This window comes from Grampus griseus (genome assembly GCF_964374135.1).
Source record: "Grampus griseus genome assembly, chromosome: 16".
Taxonomy (NCBI): domain Eukaryota; kingdom Metazoa; phylum Chordata; class Mammalia; order Artiodactyla; family Delphinidae; genus Grampus; species Grampus griseus.
This window is the reverse complement of record NC_139010.1, coordinates 22,057,624-22,080,574: the sequence shown is the minus strand read 5'-3', so window position 1 is coordinate 22,080,574 and position 22,951 is coordinate 22,057,624. Positions and strand designations below refer to the sequence as shown.

The 22,951-nt window shown below is 37.9% G+C and overlaps 1 protein-coding gene across 1 annotated transcript in view; it reads left to right on the top strand.

Moving 5' to 3' along the window:
• The window catches only part of CTNNA3 (catenin alpha 3), a 1,586,247-nt gene that overhangs the window by 413,592 nt on the left and 1,149,704 nt on the right, over nt 1–22,951 (top strand). Inside the window, exon 8 of the mRNA XM_082673107.1 lies at nt 6,817–7,020. Within this exon, the coding sequence (XP_082529233.1) occupies nt 6,817–7,020 (204 nt within the window). The remainder of the gene's footprint in view (nt 1–6,816; nt 7,021–22,951) is intronic.

The window sequence follows — 22,951 nt, the reverse complement described above, 5'->3', positions numbered from 1 at the left end:
TGGGCAGAACCTAGAAAAAAGAGAAAATATGTTCTACATTCATTAGAGTGGGATCCTGAAAATAAAGCATCCAGTTGTTTGTCTTTCATGAAGTTAATGCCATGAAAACATACTGAAAGAGTGTTTCAACACACTGCTATACTAGTTCAGAAGAGATTATTATTTTATTAAGATGAGCTTTGTTTCCTTTTTATAAACTACTTTATTGCAGTATGATTGATATGTAAAAAGCTGGTCATGTTTAATGTATACAACTACATGATTTGGGGCATAAGTATACACTTGTGAAACCACCACCACTATCAAGGCCTTCACCACCCAAAGGTTCCTCTGACTCCCTTTATTATTATTGTTTTTATTATTATTATTAATAGTTTATGGTAAGAACACTTAACATAAGATCTTAGTAAATTTGCGTGCAATTATCCAGTTTTACCGGCACCATTTATTAAAGAGATTATACTTTCCCCATTTTGTGCTGTTGGAACCATTGTTGAAGATCCTTGACTATAGTAAGCATGGTTTTATTTTTGGGCTCTCTCTCCTGTTATGTTGGTCTATGTGGCAGCTTTTATGCCAGTATCATACTGTTTTTATTACCACAGCTTTGTAATATAGTTTGAAATCAGGAAGTGTGATGCCTCCAGCTTTGTCTTCCTTCCTCAAGACTGTTTTGACTATTGGGGGGTCCTTTGAATTCCGTATGAATTGTAGGATTGTTTTTTCTACTTCTGTGAATAATGCCTTTGGAATTTTGGTAGGAATTGTATTGAATTGGTAGGTTGCTTTGGGTTTTATCGACATTTTAACAATATTAATTCTTCCAATCCATGAACATGGGATATCCTTCTATTTATTTATTTGTTTATTATTTTAGTTTATTCTTTAGTTTCTTTACTCAATGCTTTACAGTTGTCAGTATACAGATCTATGACCTCCTTCGTTAAATTATTCCAAAGTATTTACTGAATAATCATTATTAGTATAGAAATGCAACTGATTTTATATTGTTGATTTTTATCATGCAATTTTACTGAATTTATTATTAGTTCTAACAGTTTTTTGGTGGTATCTTTAGAGTTTTCTATATATAGGATCATGTCATCTGCCGAAAGAGACAGTTTTACTTCTTCCTCTCCAATTTGGATGCCTTTTATTTCTGTTTCTTGTCCAATTGCTCTGGCTAGTACTTCCAGTACTATGTTAAATAAAAATGGCAAGAATGGACATCTTTGTCTTGTTTTGGTCTTAGAGGAAAGGCTTTTAGCTTTTTACTGTTGACTATCATGTTAATGGTGGGCTTGTCATATATGGCCTTTATGGTGATGATATACATTCCTTGTATACCTAATTTGTTGAGAGTTTTTATCATGAAGGATGTTGAATTGTGTTAAATGCTTTTGCAGCACCTACTGAGAAAATATGATGTTTATCCTTCATTCTGTTAATGTGGTATATCACATTTATTGATTTGCATAGGTAGTACCATTCTTGCATCCCAGGGATAAATCCACCTGGATATGCTGTATGAACATTTTAATATACTGTTGATTCAATTTGCTAGCATTTTGTTGAGGATTTTTGCATCTATATTTGTCAGAGATGTTGGCCTGCACTTTTCTTTTCTTGAAGTATCCAAATCAGGCAGCTTTGGTATTAGGGTAATGCTGGCCTCCAAATGAGTCTGGAAACGTTCCCTTCTCTTTAATTTTTTGGAAAAGTGTGAGCAGCATTGATATTAGTTCTTATATATTTGGTAGAATTCACTAGTGAAACATCTGATCTTGGTTTTTTTCTTTGTTGGGAAATTTTAAATTATTGATTCAATCTTGATCTGTCCAGATTTTCCATTACTTCATGATTCAGTCTTCGTAGCCTGTGTATTTCTAGGAATTTACACATTTCTTCTAGGTTATCCAATTTGTTGCTACATAATTGTTTATCAGAATCTCTTACAATTCTATGTACTTCTGTGGAATCAATTGTAGTGTCTCCTGTTTCATTTACAATTGTATTTATTTGAGTCTTTTCTCTCTCTCTTTTTTTTTTTAGTTAGTCTAGCTAAAGGTCTGGCAATTTTGCTTATCTTTTCATGAAACCAACTAATTTTTTGTTGTTCTTTTCTGTTGTTTTTCTAGTTCCTATTCCATTTATTTGTTTTCATCTTCATTATTTCCTTCCTTCTTTAACTTTGGGCTTAGTTTGTTCTTCTAGTTCTAGTTTCTTGAGGTGTAAAGTTTGGTTGTTTTTTTTAGATCTTCCTTTTTTTCTTAATGTAGGCATTTATTGCTATTAACTTTTCTCTTAAAACTGCTTTTGGGCTTCCCTGGTGGCGCAGCGGTTGAGAGTCCGCCTGCCGATGCAGGGGACACAGGTTTGTGCCCCGGTCCGGGAGGGTCCCACATGCCGCGGAGCCGCTGGACCCGTGAGCCGTGGCCGCTGAGCCTGCGCGTCTGGAGCCTGTGCTCCGCAGCGGGAGAGGCCACGGCAGTGAGAGGTCCGCGTACCGAAAAAAAAAAAAAAAAAAACTGCTTTTGCAGCATGTCATAAGTTTTTGTATGTTATTTTCATTTGTCTCAAGATATTTTAAAATTTTCCTTTGATTTCTTCTTTGATCCATTGGTGTTCAGGAATGTGTTGTTTAGTTTTAATATATATGTGAATTTTCTAATTTTACTCCTATTATTGCTTCCTATTATTATTGCACATATCATGTGGGTGAAAAAGATACTCGATATGATTTCAGTCTTAAATTTAAGACCAGTTTTATGGCTTAACATATGATCTATCCTGGAGAATGTTCTGTGTATACTTGAGAATATATATTCTGATGCTATCAGATGGCATGCTTTGTATATGTCTATAGTCCACCATAAGTGGTGCTGTAGGCTTTATTAATTCTTTTTAATTGTTTTTTCTTTTTGTAACTCTGACTAGATAATTTCAAATGATCTGTCCTTGAGTTCACTGATCTTTTCTTTTGCATGCTGTAGTCTGTTGTTTAGTCTCTCTAATGGATTTGTAGTTCATTTATTATGTTCTTCGGCTCCAGGATTTCTGTTTGGTACTTTTTTTACGGTATCTTTTTATGAAACTTCTCATTTTATTCATGTATTATTTTCCTGATTTTGTTGAGTTGTCTATCTGTGTTCTTTTTTATCTAACTGAGCTTCTTTAAGATGATTATTTTGAATTCTTTTTCAGGCAATTAATAAATCTCCTTTTCTTTGGGGTCAGCTACTAGAGTTTATTTTGTTCCTTTGGTAATATCATATTTCTTTGAGTCTTCATGTTCCTTGAAACCTTGTATTCCTGTCTTCACATTTGAAGAAGCAGTCACTTTTCTCCAGGTTTTACTGACTAGCTTCAGGGAGAAAGGTCTTCATGAGTCAGCCTTGCCAGAGATACTGGGGGTCTCTTAGATTCTTTCTATGGATGCACTTGCTCCATTCCTCTTGTTCCCTGTGAAGAAGTCTTAGACTCTGTGCCTTCTCTCTTTTTTTTTTTTTTTTTTTTGTGGTACACGGGCCTCTCACTGTTGTGGCCTCTCCCGTTGTGGAGCACAGGCTCCGGACGCGCAGGCTCAGCGGCCATGGCTCATGGGCCCAGCCGCTCTGCGGCATGTGGGATCTTCCTGGTCTGGGGCACGAACCCGTGTCCCCTGCATCGGCAGGCGGACTCTCAACCACTGCACCACCAGGGAAGCCCTGTGCCTTCTTGTGATCCCACAAAGCCAGGCCAGGTGTTGAGAGCCTCCTATTTATTTTCTCTAGGGCAGTACCCTGAAGTGTTTGTTCAGCATTGTGCCCCTTTTCCCGATCCAGCAGATTCAGCTGGATGCCAATATCTGTGTGCTGTCTGTGGGAGCTCGCATGCATTGTCTGCAGGGGAGCATGGCGTGTTGGCTACAAGAGGGGACTGCATGGAGCACTGCATGGTGCACAGTGGCTAATCATGGGGTCTGCAGGTGGGGGTCCTACTGGGTTCATGGTCAGGGCTCTTATTAGAGTCTGTAATCTAGTTAGTAGGATCTGCTGCTGGTGGTTGATATCTGTATACTGGTTTCTGTGAGCTCCTACCCTTTTTCTCTACTCTTTGCTGTCCCCAAATTATTTAGCTATTTCAATCCTCTCAATGTTCTGGGTGTGGAGAGATGGAAATGGGACTCTTGGACACCTTCCTGCAAGGCTGGGGAGCCAAGTGTTCACTGTTTTCGCTTTTCCCAATGGGAGAAGTTGCAGGCCAAGGTGAGTCTCTCTTGGTCTGAGCTGTGTTGCCTTGGGAGAGAGGTGACATGGGTAAAATGAAACTGTTCTTCTTATCCTCTTCAGTGCTTCTGTTCTTTGATGTTTTTGCTCCACGTGGTTACTGGAACCTCTCAGTTGTTCTCCCAGGCTTTCTCCCAGGCTTTCTCATTATTGTTATTGTTAAAATCAGTATTTCTTTAGGGGTATGACATATGGAACTTCCTATTTCATCATCTCACTGACGTCCAGAAGAGATCATTCTTTATTTCAGTAGGTCTCAAATATCCAGTGATATTTCATAGAACATTAAAGTTATTTAAGTAACCTCACCTTTTAATTGACTCAGTGACAAAGTTAGTGAAAACTTCTATAGGATATGAATAGGGTGACATTAGATTTAGGTAGAATCAAGAGGCTGCATGTGAGTATCAGACATCAGAGCAGGCAATGTTTTGAGTTCAGATGAGCTTGAAGAATCTGAGTCTTAAAAGTCAACAAACAAGTAAAAATCCAGAGGCTAGGATAGTTTGGGGAATGACTGTGGAGAGCACGAACTGGGGTGAACTTATTCCTACAATAGAGGATGTTTTCTGACATGAAATCACAGCCAGAACACCTAAAATTACTAGTTTCTTCTTGTAATACTTATAGGTGTATAGATTTCAAAGTTAATCAACTTTTCCTATCATTACAATGCTGGGAACAGGTTAACTGTCCCTATCACATTTACTAATTGCATTTGAGCAATCAAAGAAAAATTCTCTTGCCCTCAGTGTCTCTTCTTAATGATGATGTCACATTGGAGGGACATTTTCAAAAAGGTTTTAATTGGTCAATTATTGTTATGAAAATTGGAGTGGAATGTTTGTACTAAATTAGTGAGCCAAAGAGGACATGGTAAAAATGGCAAATGAAATAAGGAGGTATATTTAGATGTAAATGAATCCTTGTCTGGTGGGCAAGCCCATGGTTGGGATTATCGTCTCACCAAAAAAATTATGTATTGGATAAAGAAAATGTTAAATTTGGCATTTGTAAAATTCATTTCTTTTTAAAAATTTGTTTCCATCTAAAAGAGAAAAGTGGAGATACTCAGTAGAGAAGTAGGAAAATAGGAAGGAAATAGAGGCATGAAAGGAAGAATTCTTCTGAATAATTTTAAGATATTTAAACAATTTGCTGTAAGATCTATTTCTAGTTTATATTTTACATTATATCATATAATATGTGAACATTACACAGTACTATTTTTCCTTTTTGTATAATTGTTTTAATATTATTTTTCTTTCCATAATGATTTTCTCTCCCTAACTTGGCCTAGAGCTGTAGCTTTTAAAATTTTATCCTGGCTACTTTAGATCCCCTAATATTTATCATAACATGATATAGTACAACCATCAGTGTAAGATTATATCTATACACAATATACACACACAATATACATATACCTCTCTATATATGTAAATATATATGATTGTGCACTCTGAAGATCAATGATTTTCAGTGTGTATATTTGTGTGTAAAGACTCACACATGCACACACATTCTGAAGTTCACTATATGATTTCATTTTATGTTAAAGGTTCTACAGAGAGCTTTCATTTTATACGAATTAGTTCTCCAATTATGACATTATGCTCAAACCTTGAAAGGCTTCCTCTCTTACTGTATTTTAAGAAAGAATCCTTAGAGCCTCATCTTCTCCACCTTTTCTTCAAAGTCTGTAGATTATCTTGACTTCTGTTGCCTGAAGACATATCTAAAGGAAACCTTAAAAATACCATGTCAGATTTCAATGGTGGGAAATGGCTGGAAGTTATAATCAACAGGAAGATGGAATTTTACTTTTAAAATGAATAATTAAAATTTAGAATTCTCTTTGATACGTTAGTATTAAGGTTAATTAGATTGTATGACTTACAGTGAGGCATAACGAAAACAGTATTGAATTAGGTGTTATAAGACCTTAATACTTGTTTGAGCTTCACCATTTAATAGCTTAATGACCTTGGGCAAGACAGTCTCAGCCTCACTCACCGTCAATTGAAATGTGTGGTTAACAATATCTTTACTGCCCACCTCTTTATAGTGTTGTCAAGATGAGATAATATATGTGAAAATATTTTGTAAACAATGAAGTGCTAAATGAAAATGACAATTGTAAAGAACTGTTAATATGTGCCAGACACTCTATTAAGCATTCATATCATTCTTACATCAGTTTTATGAGATAAACAGTGTTAATATTCCAGTTTTACACATCAGGAAGGTGAGGCTTACAGTACATAAGACACCTGAGTGAGCTCACACCATTAGTGAATGGGAAGGGCAAGATTTGAATACAGATTTGGCTGACACTAGAATCAATGCTCATAATTTCACAATTTTTGTCACTGCCCTGAATAATAATTGCTTTATAGAATGATACATGAACTGGGTGAGGCAGTAAAAGCACAGCTGTCTTTATCATCACATATGAATTCCAAATGTGAAAACAAAATACTAATTATTTTTTCCTAAAAATAGAATATCATGGAGTTCTAACCATCTAAATGTGTTTTTCCTTTAGAATTTAATTGTCTTGGATCCACTCACAGTGACTGAGGAGGAAACAAGACCATCCCTAGAGAAACGCCTCGAAGCCATTATCAGTGGGGCTGCTCTGTTGGCTGACTCTTCATGCACGAGGGATTTCCATCGGGAGCGAATTATCGCAGAATGCAATGCCATTCGCCAGGCTCTCCAGGACCTGCTTTCAGAGTACATGAACAATGTAGGTAACTGGTTTTCCCCCACCCCGTCCATTGGGTATGTGCTGAGGTTCTTTCGGTGTACAAAATCTGATAAATTACAAATGAGTACCTGATTTTACATGGCTTGGCCTTTTGGGTGCATTCTGCGTGGGTTGCTCCCAGAGTGCAGCAAGGAGACAGGAGTTTCTAGGGATGGAATTCAACCAGAAGGTTATTTATACATGATTGTTTTGCTTGAGACAGTATCTAAATACTAGTTGAAGAAGGCAGTCAGGATTGGAGAAAGGAAACTGGAGTTGCGCATCAGTTTAAAGGATAAAAAGAAGACAAAGAAAAGGGCAGGTTGCTCCGGATTATGTTGGTGAATAACAAAGTTAGAATTTAGATGGTATTGGGATAAAGTCAATGCTGTAGGGATCGGGGGCCATTTTTGAAGGTGTAATTTGGATCGCTTTTAACCTTTTTCAAATGTGACAATGTCATAGATTCTTTGCAATTTTAGCCATCTCTCAGGAATGTTAGAAACAATGTCTAAATTTAGACAAATGCAAAAGTATTTGTTTCAAGGTCCTTTTGATATAATTTCATATATATATATTTATGATATATTCTTTTTGTATATATATCTACATCCATCTATGGAGTATCTATGACTACTCTTACATTCAAAACTTAGTTATATTTTTAAAATAAGGAAGACATTGTCAGTTATATATTGATCATGAATATTGACTCCTTAAATAATAGAGGTAAAAAAAAGAAAAATTTATAATGGGAATATTTTGTTCATCTGCTTTATTATAAATGGAATAATTCAAGAGTTATGAGGGTATATTTTGAAAATGATTAGTTACAAAGCATACGATTTTTTAGGTGTGAGATTGAAGAGTTAGGATTTTTCAGTATAAGTAATTTATGTGAATAATTCAAATGTGCTAAAATTAGTGAGTTTTAGGCTTCTGCAACACATTTGATGTATCTCCACACTCTTAATATTTGATGACTTTGGCTTCTGACCAAAAATCTCTTGCCTGTCAAGAAGTCACAGTTGTAAAGCAGATTTTGTTAATAAGAGGACCATATTAGTAATGTCATGTCCTGCTTCTGAAGCTGGAATATCACAATTTTTAGCATATAATATATTTTTAAAGATTTTTAAAGAGAATTCATGAGTTACAAGAAACTCAGAAGGTAATATTCTGTTGGAATTCCTTCTCCCCTGATCTGTAAACTATTCAAATTAGTAGTTTCATTTTATAGATAAAATATGGTAAAGTTATACATAAGTTTATTTTATCTATAAATTATAGATAAATTTACTTTATTAAATATAAAGAAAGTTATTCTATTCTTTTAAATACAAACATAACAGATGCACATGCACACACTCACCCACATACATAGGCAGGGATGGCCACGTAATTGGGGAGCCCAGTGCCCAGTGCAAAATGAAAATGTAAGGCCTGTTCAAAAGCCGGGAAAAAAAGAAAGTTTTTTCCTTTTTTTTTACAGTCTTTATTGACCCAAGAAAGGTTATTTTTATTTGCTATTTAATGTTTGGTTGTTTGGTTCTCTAGGGTATAGGGATACTTTTGGACTTTTGGGAGCACATAGACCCTCACAGATTTCTTTAGCCTTACCCCATAACCCCCACCCATCCTGCCTTGTACCAAGGGCCCCACCAGGAATGGAGGGTGGCAGCAATTGCTGGGTTGTGGAGCAGGTGGCTGAGGACCTGTCCCTTGAAGGCACTGGGAGGCAGGACTGCATGTTAAGTCTAGGGCGTATGCTTTATTGCCCCATCAGACTTCACTTATCTACACAAATTGAAAGGTAAAATTGTTAAGACTTTCAAAACTGTGATAGCAGAGCATTAAAAGCCAAACACAGGGCTCCTTTCTGAGCATGCTGCCTTTTGCCCAGTGGCAGGACGCTGAAGTTGCTCTTGTACGTAGTAAACATATACCATATAAAAATAATGGTGATTTTATGGCTTTCTTCAACTTTGGGTTAAAAACTGTTCATACAAAGGGTGAAGTGATGGGCACATTCTGCCCTGGGTGCAATCATTAAGAAGATGCATTGCCTCTAGAAATTTATAAAAAATAATAAAGCCAACTAAAAGTTGGTCTGCACCAGCAATTCTCTAAGTCAGTGATAATGTTTTTCATAAATTCGTTTTTTCTCTAAATCCTAAATAATTGCTGTAGTTATTGTTGAGTTTTAATAATATATGTGTATGTATGATTCAAATTAACACATTTTTATGACTATCCTTCGGTAAACATTATATTCTTTATGGATTTAAACAGCAGATTCAGAATAAACAATGATGACAGTGATTGTAAAGACAGAGAACTAGAGTTACTTTAATTCTGTTATTTCATGTGATCACTTGGAATTTTAATTTAAATTTTAAAATTATAACAATGGAACAGTGTGAATTGCAGGGGGTAATATTTTTGTTAGGTAAATGTAAATTTCATACATGAAATATTTCATTCAATTTGAATAGTAACTTTGAAATTTGTTTTCCTTCTGAAAATTGTCAATTGCTTTAAAGAACAAATCAGGAAAATAATGATTATCACTGAAAAGTAATTTTGTCATATAGAGGACGGGGGCATTTAAAAAGTATCTGGGTATCAAATATGCTAAGTGAGGCACTGAAAATATGTATGCACTTTTGTACATTTACTGCTTTTTTTTCTTAATGAGGTTTTAATCTGATGTTCAGTTTCAAGGCCCATTTGTCAAGTATACAAAACTTATTTATGTTACTAATATCCTTCTGTTAGATATTTTGGTTTATAAAAGGTAAGTTCTGTGTTAGAAGAGTGAAGTGGAAAGACTCTTCCGTCTATAATATCCAAATAATTGAGATCAAAGGTAAGTAGCTTTTTTTTAGCTTGTCCAGATAATTATTTTAATTTTAATTTTTTAAGGGTAGACTTAATTGTAGGAATTCAAATATTTCTCACTTATTTAATTGATTAGATTGCACTACTCTTCATGCCTGATGGAGACTTTCTTCTTCCTTCCTCTCTCCCCCATGTTTCCTCTTCTCTCCTTCCGGCAAAGGAGTACAAACATCCCCTGAAATATCTCTCCCTCATGGCACCTTCCCCTTTATAACTCTCATTCCTGGTGGAATTCCTGTGTTGCCTTCTCCACTGGTCAGAAGCTCTAGGAGAGCGAGGGCTGTGTCCCTGGCCCTGCCACTGAGCCTTTCAGGAAGCAGGTGCTCAGTAATTACTATTTGGGTACAGGTGAATTGAATTAGCACTTGCTTCTTCTCAGTTTTTAAAATTAAAATGGCAATGTGCCTGAAGCAATTAATTTGTAATTATTTATTTATATGATAACTGTGGAGAAAATGTAGGGAGGGTTAATAGTGAGAACAGGAATACAAGAAAGAGCGAGCACAGAGGTGAGAAAACTTGTTCTGTGGGTGATCTAAAAATATTTATATATTGCTTTTTCCCAGGGCATAATGTTAAGTACTTGTTGAGGAAGGCATTTTTCTTCAGGGAATGAAAGACTTACCGTGTGTGTGGGTAATGTCTGGTGACCTGCCCTCATGTTGGTGTAGAGATGAGAGCAGGAGTTAAGTTATACAGCAGTGGTTCACAGGATCAGAAACCCATTTATATATTAACATTTTATTGATAAGTACAACCTATTAATAAACAAAAATATGCATTTATATCATTATGAAAAGCACTCGAAAAGCAGTATAATAGTTCCTTTTTATATAAAAGTGCAGAATTTTAGGCTTAATGTGACTATCTGACCAAGCCAATGAATATTGGAATTAAAAAGCAGGAACCAATCTGGAAAAACTGGGGGGTGGGTGTATTATCAGAACACATTTCCAGGTTTCTTTTTACTCTAGGTTTCTATCACCAATAATGCTTCTCTATAAGTGTTTCTTCAGCTTTAACGGAAGGGAATGTACTTCCCTGAAACTAGCTGAACTCAAAACTTTCTCAGTTTGCTCAAAAATTTTAGGACGACTCTCATACTTAAGTCCTCAACTTCCTAGTTTAAGGAATGTTGTGTCTCATTTGGTGGGCCTGATTTGCTTTTCAGATTAGTTTGGAGCTTTTGTTATTGACCTATGTTGATCAAGTAAATGCTTAAATATAATTCAGATGCAGTAAAGATAACCAGGAGAAGTTAAAGCACAATTAACTCTCATCAGGATCTGTGGATCTTTTATGTGAATGTGACTTCAAGGCTTCAAATTTTGCAAGTTTATTGAGTCCAGAGCAGTTCAGTAGTGGGGAATAAACGCAGTTTATGTTGTTCTCAGGCTCAGTTCACATGACCAGTTTGAGTCTAAATAACTTCCTTAACAGATCAGAAAGTCTCGATCATTTTTTGACTGAAGCTCTAGGTTCAATAAGTTCAATGTCTTGTCACGTTAGTAAGAAATTAGCAGGATGTGAGTCCAGATGGGTCTATAACAAGTAAAACAGACAACCACCTAACCACATGATCATATATGTTTGCTCTAATATTTTCATTCTAAATATACATATATATTAGTTTAAATATATATATGTTTTCTATTGCTGCTGTAACAAATTATCACAAACTTAGTGGTTTAAAAACAACACAATAATTATTTTACAACTGTGTAGGCCAAGAGTCTGACACAGGTGTCAATGGGTTGGAAATGAAAGTGTCAGTAGGGCTGCATTCTTTTCTGGAGACTGTAGGGAGGAATCCATTTCTTTGCCTTTTCCAGTTTCTGGAGGTCACCCACATTCCCTGGCTCAATGCCTTCTTCCTCCATCTTCAAACACAGCAGTGTCACATTGTTCTAACCTTGCTTCTGTCCTCACATCTCTTTCTCTGACCACAGTCAGGAAAAGTTTTCCACTTTTTAGGACTCATGTGATTAGATAGGGCCCACCAATATTATTCAGAATAATCATCCCACCTTAATTACTTGTGCAAAAGTTCCGTTTGCTATGTAATGTAACAGTCACAGGTTCTGGGAATTTGGATATGGGCATCTTTGGGAGGCTCATGGCCATATACCTAGTACTAGTCTTTCCTAGTCTCTTCTGTGGAATCATTATCAATCTTTACGTTTCAAATCCATTGTAGTTAGTATCCTTTACTCACTTTATGTTCTATGATGGCAGATCACGTCTGTTTTATGTACTGTTTTATCCCCAGTCCTAGGCACAATGCCTGGCATTTTAGAAAAGGCTAAATTGTAGTTTTGAATGAAAGAATGAATAAAATTATTACATATTGTATATAGCAAGTAATGGAGAAAAAGCTTCTCTGATATTAAATGGAATGGGTTTCAAGCACCTACTAAATTTATATAATAGACTGCCTGTTGTAATAAAAGGTTTTATTTTGCAAAGCATAGGTCTCTTCTAAAAATCCATGTGAATATTCAGCAACAAAATTTTCTCATCACAGTCTCTTCACTTGAGTCTACCTCTCGCTATGGTTTGAAACAGGATTTTTATTCATTGAAAAAATATACTCTAGGGAACATTCAGAATCAGAGAAAGTTTAACTTTTGTCTTTTAAAACTTAGAAGTATATTTTTCTAAGATATTTCTGCTGATTTTGTTATGCCTCCAGGATTGGTTAGGTCTAGTCCATCTTCTCTGATGTACAATATAGTTAAGAAATTCTTCATGTAGATGGGGTGGAACAACGAGGCTCTCTGAAAAAGGAAGGATCTTAGAGGGAAATCAGTTTTTTTTAAATGGTGGTTTCTCTATAATTGGTGAAAATAGAGTTGGAGATGGGTGGCCATCATGCTTTAGTACTAAGAATCAGCAGACATGAATTTTTCCTGGGGGTGGGTTGAAATCATGTCAATGTTAACTTTGGATGTGTTGTTGAAGAGAGAGGAACTTCAGGTGATGTAGAATTATTACTGAAGATACCACTCAGGTTGGTATTTTACTATAGGGGGTTGTTAGAGGGCTGAAGGAGAGATGGCATTGCTAGAGTAAATGAGTCAGGCCTGGCCTGCTTGAAAGGACCAATTGGTATTTGTAGACCTCACTTGCCCAATATTTTCTTTTGGTGTTTTATGTGAAAGCGTATTGTTGGTTCTCATTATATATTTGTTGAGTGAATAAAAAGCAAATGGTTTGGCTTTTGTCATTCAGAGACCAATTTCATTTGTATGTCTTGGGTTTAATGCATTCCCAGTCTTGGGGAATTATAAGGATCCAATGAAGAAAATAAAGAGATGTTATGGGGTTTTCTTGCATATAAGGCCTCCACCTCTCTCTTGAAAATCCATTTTGAAATTAATTTCAGCCTTATTTCTCATGATGTTGGGCTGAAGCCGTTAGGATGATCTATATGCAAATGACTATTCAAATACTAGAGACAGGTTAGAATTAAAATTCTAAAAATGTACAGGCAGCTTCCAAAACTATTTCCTTTTCTCCATTTCTTTGTTCATTCATTTGTTCCTTCCTTCCTTCATGGACTGCATATTAGAACTGATCCATCATTGGATCAGGTACACTGTATTAGACGCTTTACATTTTTATATTCTTAAATTTGTCAGTTACACCATAGTGGTGGCTGATTTTTGAGTGGTTGATTATGTTGGAGACCCTGTGTTTTAGTTTATAGATCTGAATTTTACAGCCTCAGTTAATGAAGAAGTAAGAGGAAGAAGATAAGTAAATAGTATCCAGTACAGGTTTGTACAATATTAGATATGCCAAAATAAGAGACATGAACCAAACTCAGATTAGAACATGATATCGAGAATCTAAAAAAGAATGGGTATATGTATATGTATAACTGAGTCACTTTGCTGTACACCTGAAACAAACAAAACATTGTAAATCAACTCTACTCCAGTAAAAGGTTTTTAAAAAAGAACGTGAGATTGAAATCTAAGAACATATAAAGGAATTATCAAAATCAAGGAGACTGGAGACAGATTTTGAAGCTGGGATATAGGAACCAAGAATTCAACAATTAGGGAGCTGAGAGAAATAATAAATGGTGGGGGGTCTGGTTAAATGGGCAAAAATTGTTTTTTTCTTCCTTGCTTTCTTTTCTGTGCCTGTTTTAAGGACTAGATAGTGGGCAGGTATCTAGTCTATCAATTGTTTTGGAAATAAGGTGGTAAAATACTATTGTTTCAGCTGATTTGGAGTCTAATCTTATTCCTCTCCTAAAGGTTTCTGAGTTCCTTCGAGGACTGATTATTAAATAATTACTCTGAGTCTTTCTTAACAAGCTAAATCGTGCTAATAATGATCATTTTGGGATTTAAAAGGAGCTTATGCAGTGCTCATCGGGGAAAAGGAGGCATCTAGATTCCTCTTTTGAGGGAATGAACCTTTTCACGGATCTCTTATTTGTGATCTAATGTTCTAATTTCTGTTAAAAGTAAAAGTTAATCGAGAGAGCCCTACAGAGATGCAGGCTACATGAATACATGATTACTGAATTAATAAGAAAAGCTAAAATAACAAAGGTAGGCAGCTATAATTATTTCTAAAAAGGGGAAGGGGGACTAGCTGGATAGAACCAGAACACAGGAAGAGAAAAAGGTAATTTGTGTAAAATCAAAATGACTAGAAATTAATAGAGGATATCCTAAAGCGGCAAGACAGTCTGTGCCGAGAACAGTAACAGGTGAAAGTCCCTAAATGTTATATCCTCTAGGCCAGACAGCCTGAAGGCTGAGAGTCTTTTGTTTTCATCTTTTGCTTTCCAGCAGAGACAGTGATGATTTCTAATATTTGTGGTGCACGTTAGTCATTCACCTTGGAATTTTCTAAGTGATGAGAGTAGTAAAGATGTCTTTTGTTATGTTTGAGGTAACGCTTGGACCTAAGGATGGGGCCTAGCCGCCAGGAGAACCAACCATATAATTAGAGGATTGGAACTTTCAGTCCCACCTTGCAGAACCCCAGGGAAGGGAGAGGCGCTGGAGGTTGAGTTCAGTCACCAGTGGTCAATGATGTATTCAGTGATGCCTATGTAATGAAGCCTCCATAAAAACCTAAAAGGACAGGGTTCAGAGAGCTTCTGGATTGATGTGGATGTGGGGAGTCAGGAATAGTGGTGCACCTGGAGGGGCATGGAAGCTCTTCCCACATACCTTGCCCTGTGCACCTTTTCCATATGGCTGTTCTTGAGTTACAGCCTTTTATAATAAACTGGTAGTCTAGTAAGTAATAGTTTCTCTGAGCCTGTGAGTGGCTCTAGCAAATTAATTGAACCTGAGGACGGGGTAGTGGGAACCTGTGATTTATAGCCAGTTGGTCAGAAGTATAGGTAACAATCTGAACTTGTGACTGGCATTTGAAGTGGGGTGACGTGGGGGAGGCAGTTTTGTAGGACTGAACCCTTACCTGTGGAATCTGGTGCCGTCTCGAGGTAAATAGTGTCAGAACTGAGTTGAATTGTAGGACAGCCAGCTGGTGTTCTGAGAATTGCTTGGATTCCCACCCCACCCTCTGTGCCCCGCCATACCCTGCCACATTGGAATTTGTACTAGAACCTTTTATTGGTGAAACATATTCAATATTTCTTAATGAATTTGTAGGCAGGCTCTGAATAAAAAGTTATCATACCATTGTAAGTTTAGGATCAAAGGCCGGCTTGTAGCTTTATTTCTGTGCTAAAGTAGGTTTAGCAGGGTCAGACACAGACGAGCAACTTGTGTAGTTGATTTGCTTGGCTATTTGACTACACTTAATAATTAATTGGAGAAGACTGTTAGTGATCTACAAATTGCCCCACCTTATTTGGGTCCTTTTTTTAAAATCAGAAATTTTAATATGTTTTAAAGTCTTGTAACCATGATGAAAGAGCTTATTGAATTTTGACATGAATTTATTTGCTTGTTTTCTTCTGGGAGATAAATTGAAACTAGATTTGCCTTCCTGTTTTCCTTAGAGATAACTATCACAGTTTGTATATGAGAAACTCAACTAAGGTTGTTGACTGACAAAAGTTTATTATTCCAGAATTGTTTGCTTTTATGTCCCAGAGTAGCTTTTAAGTATTTTAGTTTGATATTCCTATAAACTTGGAGTAAATCTCTAGTTGTCCTAGTGGATTTAGGTTATGAATATGATTCAGTGTGAGGGCATGGTACCTCATTTGCAAAATACTTTTCTTTCATTTACATATGGCAAGGCTATATCTGTAAACATTTTTATCTCCCTGTAAAAAGTTGTTTCCTATCTATGGTAGGCAGAACGGACGTCTGTGCTCATCCTTGGAACTCATGCATACTTTACACGGTACAAGGGATTTTGCAGATGTGATTCAGTACAGGGATTTGTGATGGAGTGATTTTCCTGGATTAAATGGGTGGACTCAATCTAATCAATTAAGTTTTTAAATCCAGAGAACCTTCCTTGGCTGGATCAGAGAAAGATGTGATGGAAAAAGGAGAGATTCAAAGCATGAGAGTCAGTTTGCCATTGCTGGCTGTATGGTCAGGCCACTCAAGATGGCTGTTCTCTTGCTCTCTGTACATCCCCTTTGCGACCAGGGCCTGCTTCACCTATATCTTACCCACCTGACTGACCTTCCTACATACTTATTCCAGGCCCCAGCTGGTGATTGTTCTTATCAAAGTGGTGGTGAGGGGCGTGCCTGTCTGCTGCTTTCCCTGGTAATTAATGAGCCCACCTGACGTCAATTCCCCTATAACTGGCAATCCGCCCTTCCCCCCACCCTCCCGCAGTGAAGACTGACGCCATGTTTTGCTGGCCGTCTGCTGCACATGGTGGGGTGTCGCTCCAGGACCTTGCTTCACACAGGTAAGCTCCCCTATCCATTAAACTATTGATGTCTCTGTTGCTGACTCCAGGCTCTTCCTTTGGTCTTGAAGCTGGGCAAGTACAGGGCTTGTAGGCCTGTCGGGTGCAGCCCAACAATTGGCAGAGTCAGATAGGAAACTGAGGAAACTCCTGTGAGCACCAAGACGTGGGGAAATACAGGACGGGGAATGGAAAGTTACAGGGGCCTCCAGTAACATGTGGGGCCCGAAAGTTGCAAGTGTAATCTCGGCGTGGCTGGCCACTAACGTGTGGGGCTCCAGAGTTGCAGGGGTAATCCTGAAAGTTGCAGGGAAATCTGGGGTGGCTATCTAATGGGGGGCCTTGTGGTGGCTGTCCTTGATTCATGGGGCTGCCAAGAGATCTGGAGAACAGTGGCCTCTAACGGCTCTGCTGTTGTATCAAAATGAGCCTTCTGTCATTGGTTAAGCTAGCTTTCTAAAGGAATTGTGCTTTTGAGATGTAAATGATCTACCTGGCCTCTCTGGACTTTAATCTTCCGTGATCTCTAGAAGTATAGGAGAAAAAAGAGCTTTTAGGTAAACCCTATAGAAATAATTATGTTTTGGGAATGTCTATCTAAAGTAGTCCCTCCATATTTTGGTAACTTGAAACTAAAGTTGAAAGAAGAGAATTCATGGGTCACTTCAAATAGGATAAAATATTGGAACATTAATTGCTGGGAGGGTCTAAGTTTATCTACCTCTACCTGCTTAAGAGAGGAAGACTAAAGCATTGTTTTCCAATCAGAAAATGCACAATTACTTGCTTCTTGGTTTTTGCCAGAGATTAAGGTTTTCAAGGGTTAAGATTATAATCAGTCATAATTCTTGTAACCAAGTTTCTTTATTGATTACATTGTGATCAGGTGTTTAACTGTGCCTTTTAAAGTTTTTATCATTTATAGACAGTTATTGTTTTATTCTGATGCTTTTTTTGCAAAAATGCTTCATCTTCAAGAAGATTCATGGGAAGGACTTTTTGAGAAGTAGAGGTCTCTGATAAATTACCACTGAACAGGGTAAGAAATTAAAGAATCCTAATGGAAAACCTGATGGCTTCGTAAAAAGTTAACAAAAGGATTGGTTACTGAGGGAACTGGTGGATACGGTAATAATGTTTATGGGGTTTGTCCGGAATGTCGCTGGTTTTGATCTGTGTTTTCCAGGTAGAGGGAAACCCTTCTGCACAAGTTAGTTATGACACACAGCAATTCGGTAAACTACACCTGTGGGTAGAATTGAAGCATTTTTTTCTTTTCTCTCTTCCTGGTTCCTCCAGAAATTGGAGACTCTTGGGCTCTGAGCAGCCTTAGCAGGTGAATGGGAAAGACTGTCTCCTGTCATGTGCAGGAATCTTGATATTTTGGGGACCTCTGGAAGAGAGAAATCCACTGGGGTGGAGCCTGATAGCAGGCCTTTGGCATGGCTTTCCCGTCCTTGAGAGGCCTTTTGAGAATTCAGTCTGCCACTCCTGAGGAGTTCCACCACGGTCAATTTGGAGGAGCCTGTATGGTCAATTGACCAGACTTGTTTTGCAAACAAATTAGTCTTGATTTGACTTGTTTGGTGGATATGAGGGTAATTTTAGAGAGAACAATATTATGTTTCAGTGGATGTTAAATTCTAGTTCTATTCATTGAGGTCTGTATTTATGAAAGTTACTGTGTTAGTCATACTTTTGCCCTCATATTCTGGATAGAAAGAAAATTATCTAGTGAAATGGTCACAGAGTATAATGACTTATGAAATGTCACACTGCTTGCTTTAAGTCTGCTGCTAAAAGCACATGTACTATGCTTGTATGACAATTGGGTATAAGTGATAAAATGTATAGCCTGTAAAGTGTTTCCCCGTTAGTATACCTCTCAGCATGTTCACAAGATCTGAGTAGTTTTCCCCCAATGTGCATGACTAGGCAAATGTAAAGGAGGCCTAGCTTGGACTGTGGATCCTGAGGGACATGATCTGAACCTGGGGTAGGAGCCAGCACCGCAGAATTGATGGATGGATATTTTGATCATCAGTGCTTTTCTGTTGAACGATTTGCAGTCAAAAGGGGAAATGATGGAAAAATCTGCATATACTGAGGTATGGGGAAGTCATTCTGGCTTATACATGGTTTAACTTAAACTTTACTGACCAGAGCAGCCTGTTTTGTGGCCTTTCAGAAATGCATTGTACATATGCTTGGGCCATTAAGGAAGGGAATGCGTTTGAAAGTCAAGATGGAGTAGCTGTAGTTCAGACATCCAAGGTGAAACTAGGTGGCCATTGTATATGTGATTTTGGAAATGTTCTTGTATTACAGAAAACTTGAGTTTTCTGAAACTGCACTGCAGACCAGGACAGAAACCACAGGCGGGTGTGGTATTATCTCTGAATGCGGTTACCGCTTGTATTTTGCTTAACTGTCATGATCTCCCCTGTGTAGTGCCTGTTAGTTGTCTTGTGTTTCCTCCCTATGAGGGAGGAAATCTGTTTGAGGAATGATCTGCAACACTGACCTCATGAGCCTCAAATGAGTCTAATTGCTGGGTCTACAGCGAGTTGCTGTGCTCCTCTGAACTTCCATGAGAAATCAACCCAGCTAATGTGACTAGGTGGGGACTACTGACAATGGGGGGAAAGGAGTCACCGTCTTCCAGTCCCATATGCTAATATGTCAGAAGGACCCTCCATTGGTAAATGGTACTGTACAACTGCCTGCTCATGAGCCCCCTGGGCTATGCTGTGTGGAGTAGAATAGGCTGGCTTCTGGACACACAAGTCCAAGTAATGGGACTAACTTTTTTGTTTGGAAAGACCTAATGGGTTCACCCCTAATGTCACTCAACATAACATGGGGTGGCAGACCTGTACTGTGACTGCTGAGTCATGACTAGGCCAGGGCCTGCCCCTCCTTGGGGGTGGCTCTGGGTTTGTGAAAATCAGGGATGGCCTGTCTGTATTGTATTTGTGCTATATGGTTGCAGTGTCCCTCTACATACCTGACCCCAGGGATATTGTGGAAGAGGAGCCGGCCAAGATTGTAAGGGTCGTGCAGGGTATGTAAGGGGGAGTGTATGGCCAGGCCACTCAAGATGGCTGTTCTCTTGCTCTCTGTACATCCCCTGCCTGACCAGTGCCTGTTTCACATATATCTAACCCACATGACCAACCTTCCAGGTGAAATAACTCTAGTTTAACATACTTCCAGGCCCCAGCTAGTGATTGTTCTTATCAAAGGGGCGGTGAGGCATGTGCTCCTCTGCTGGTAATGAGCCCATCTGACATCAATTCTCCTATAACTGGGAATCTCCCCTTCCCCTGGGAGTGAAGACTGCTGCCATGTCCTGCACCGCACACAGTGGGGTGTCGCTCCAGGACCTTATTTCAGATGGGTAAGCTCCCCCATCCATTAAACTATTGATGACTCTGTTGCTGACTCCCGGCTCTTTCTTCTGTCTTGAAGCTGGGCAAGCACAGGGCTTGTAGGCCTGTGGGGTGCAGCCCAACACTGGCTTCAAAGTTGAAGGAAGGGGGACATGAGCCAAGGGTGGCTTCTAAACCTGGAAATGGCCCTCAGCTGACATCTAGCAAAAAACAGGGATCTCAGTCCTACAATTGCAAGGAACTGCCTCTTCCAATAACCCAAATGGTCAAGTAAGCAGATTCTCCACTAGAGCCTCCTGAAAGGAACATGGCCTTGCTGACACCTTGATTTTAGTCCAGTTTTATACTTCTAACTTATATAACTGTAAGGTAATAAGTTGGTGTTAAGTCACTAAATTTGAGGTAATTTGTTACAGCAGCAATAGAAAATTAATACATGATCTTAATCAGGGGTCATATAGAGATACTATGTGAGCAACTTTGAAATCTAATGTGAAATGAATTGCTGCCATTATATACTAAACATGTAGGTATATTAAATATGAACCGTGTATAAATCTCAGGAAAGGAAGTCAGTTTCATAGAAATACCAAAATACTGATTTTGAATGTGCTTGTGTATCTCACATAGGATTTAGCATGAAGTAATTAAAATGACTGAAAATCATTTAATGGGGTAAACACCGTGAACTGCTGTGGTGCTACACGATGGAAAATATGATTTAGTTTAATTTCTGAGCCAGTGCTTTCAACGGAAATATTATGCAAACTAGAATAATATGTGAATCCAATATAATTGAAAACTTTCTAGTAGCCACGTAAGTAAAAGAAACAGGTGAAATTAATTTGAATAATGTATTTTTAGTTCAGGATATGCCAAATATCATTTCAACATATAATCAACATAAACATTATCAGTGAGATAGCTTACATTCCTTTTCAGTACTAAATCCTTGAAATCTGGTATGTATTTTATATTTATAGTACATCTGGATTAGCCACACTCTAAGTGTTCAATAGCCACATGTGGTTGTGATACTGGACAGAACAGCTCTATACAGAAAAGTCTTCTCCACTACAGAGTTTCTGATACTTAACCACCTCCATGTTTCTGCAGCTTTAATAATGCTACTACTGTTAGGAAAGGTAACAAAAGAAAAAAGACACAGAACACTTAGGGACACTAAGAGCTACCGCACCATGCTGTCATTTCTGTGTTAACCAGTAAAGTAGGCAACTGGTATTTTATAGTAGCATATTGGAGAAAAACAAAACTTTCCATATGTGGTAGATTATATTTTCCCAAAATGAACACCATAGTATCTCCCATTTTGCATATTCCTTGGTATGACTTTGTCTTTCCTCCATCATTAGTTGGAGTTTAATACCCTTCTTCTTGAAACTGGGCTTACCTTAATGACATGACCAATTAAATGTGACATAAGTAATGTTCTGGAACTTCTGAGGCTATGTCACAAAAAACCTTGCCTTTCAGAGTCCAACTAAGCCTCTTGGAATGCTCAATCTTGGAAACTCCCTCTCAGAATGCAGTTGCTATACCATAGGAAGCCCAGCCTACCTGGAGAGGTCACAACCAGGTAGGCGATCTGGTCGATAGCCTCAGCTGAGTTCCCAGATCAACAGCCAGTCCTGTGACTGTGCCATCTTGGATGTCTAGCCCACTCAGACCTTCCTATGGCTGCAGCTGCAGCTGAACCTTGACTGCAGCTGCATTGAGACCTGATGTGTGAAATCCTGGCCAAGCCCAGTCAAACCTCAGAACCATGAGAGGAAATAAAAAGTTGTTGCTTTTAGCCGCTAGGTTTGGGAATGTCTTCTTGCACAGAAATGGATGATACTCTGAATACTACAGAATTTGATTGGCAAAGACTTTATTTTGAGAAAAGCATAAAGAATCAAAACTGCTCTAACACCGAATGTGAGGAACTGCCTAGAAGGTACAGAGGATGAGTCAGACTGTCCCCTTAGCCATAGTGGTCAAGGGTTCTTAACAACAGCTTTGTAAGGAGGAAGATAAAAACTGATATAGTACAAAGTATAGATTTAGTTAATCTCCACGAATCTTTAATATTAAGTCCTGTGTTAAAAATAAAACCACTAAAGATATCCTCATAACAGATCTGAAGTGGGTAAAACTTACCTGTTAGAAGTCAAGATTATAGTGCCCAACGTGAAAACAAAACAAAAACCTAGGAAAGTGACCTTTTGCAGAATTTCATTTTAACAAGGCTTATTTGTGACTGGGTGCATTTTAGCTATAATGATATATATAATTGCATTTAAGAAGTGACTTTGAAACTTTTCCAGGTGATCCACAATTGATTTTCCCAAAATGTGCATGATGATCACCTGCTCTCTTCAGTGACATTGAATCAGAATCACTGAATACTGAGTGATTATATAATTTATGCTAGAGAACTGTCAGAGGCAAATGTTTATTCAGCCTCTTGTGGTTACTAAGTCTTCCTTCCTTCTTGGCAATTTTAAGCGTAGTAGCAGGGGCTCAGAGAAAGAAATATGCAAACCTCCACAAAGTTGGCAGTACTGTAAGTATGGCAGTTGGCTTACAACTGGGGAGAGAAAAATAATTCTTTGGTTTGGTGCATAGCAGAGATATGATAATCACTATTTATGATAATCATGTTGTCTTTTGTAAAAACAGAAGCTCTTTCTAATTTTATAACTCCTTTAGAAGAATTGGCTGCTCATTTTATCTTGTTTCTGACCTTTATATAAAACCTAGAA